Source organism: Nicotiana attenuata, chromosome 5 (genome assembly GCF_001879085.1).
Source record: "Nicotiana attenuata strain UT chromosome 5, NIATTr2, whole genome shotgun sequence".
In the NCBI taxonomy this organism is placed as follows: domain Eukaryota; kingdom Viridiplantae; phylum Streptophyta; class Magnoliopsida; order Solanales; family Solanaceae; genus Nicotiana; species Nicotiana attenuata.
This window is the reverse complement of record NC_031993.1, coordinates 32,713,164-32,714,302: the sequence shown is the minus strand read 5'-3', so window position 1 is coordinate 32,714,302 and position 1,139 is coordinate 32,713,164. Positions and strand designations below refer to the sequence as shown.

At 45.7% G+C, this 1,139-nt stretch overlaps 1 protein-coding gene across 1 annotated transcript; it reads right to left on the bottom strand.

Moving 5' to 3' along the window:
* Positions 244-906, bottom strand: LOC109226107 (serine/threonine-protein phosphatase 7 long form homolog). Its single transcript, XM_019390910.1, has 2 exons — positions 670-906; positions 244-609 (listed from the first exon to the last, which is right to left on the bottom strand). The coding sequence occupies exons 1-2, from the start codon at positions 904-906 to the stop codon at positions 244-246; spliced, it is 603 nt and encodes a 200-aa protein (XP_019246455.1).

Here is a 1,139-nt window from a genome sequence, read left to right as displayed (position 1 = left end):
ATCCAACGAATCCCTGTAATAGGGGATTTGATGTCGAGCCTCGACCTCGCGTCCGTAGCCTCGCCTATCAACCTACCTCCAAGCTAATGGGAGAAACGGTAGAGGTGGTGCATCCGGAGCGATGGGTGGTAGAGGTGCTGGAGTTGCAGGAACCGCTCCTAGGCTCAAACCTAATATAGATTGTGGACGTAAAATTTAAGGTATTTATTTTACTATGTATGTTATAATCATGAAAAAAATTGACTATGTTTTCATCTGCAGCAGCGATAAAAATCCGGCAATGTCTCTCTGGGTGCCCATGCACGCCCGACACATCTGCTTATACAGGTAACCTAAAACAGCTGCACCCCAGCTGTAACCAGGTAAATCATCTAGTCGCTCAAGATGATGTAGAAATTTCAAGCTGACTAGGTTTTCTGAAGTGTTCGGGAACAGTACACCACCAAACATCAGAAGTAACAATCTCGTATACCGGTCAATAACCTCTGGTGGTGAATCATCCGTAATCTCCGCATCTCTCGCCTCCAGATGCTGTTGAACGGGGGTCAACTGCGAACGACTGAACCCACTCAATAGAGTCTCCTCTGCTGGCTGGAAACCGGTGAGCCACTACAACATATGCAGGTAATGCAATCCCCTATAGTCTCTAAGAGCATGCAAGTAAACTACCGGTAATCCATCAACCGTCAGCCTGAAAAGAACCTCCACGTCCTCAAGCGTGATGGTAGCCTCGCCGATGGGTAGATGAAACGTGTGCGTCTCTGGTCGCCACCGCTCTATCATAGTCGTGATCAAAGCCCAGTCGAACTGCAACCGGCCGATCTCTATGATCTTATAGAAACCCGTATCCTGAAGGCGTCTAACTATACGGGGATGGAGTGGGTAGTCCCTAATGGACTCCCACATATTGTCTGTACGTCTGGCACGGAATGTCTAGGACAAACACTACACATCCCATATGTATGAAGACCTCTGGTTGGCCTGTAGCAACAGTAGCTCTAGAGATGCAGGTCCGGGATGCACAGGGGGAACCTCCATGACGATGTCTGTAAATTGAACAATATTAATTAAAGTATTTTTCTTTTTAATTTCTTAACATCTTTAGATATATTGCAATTTTTTTATATTAATATTTAATC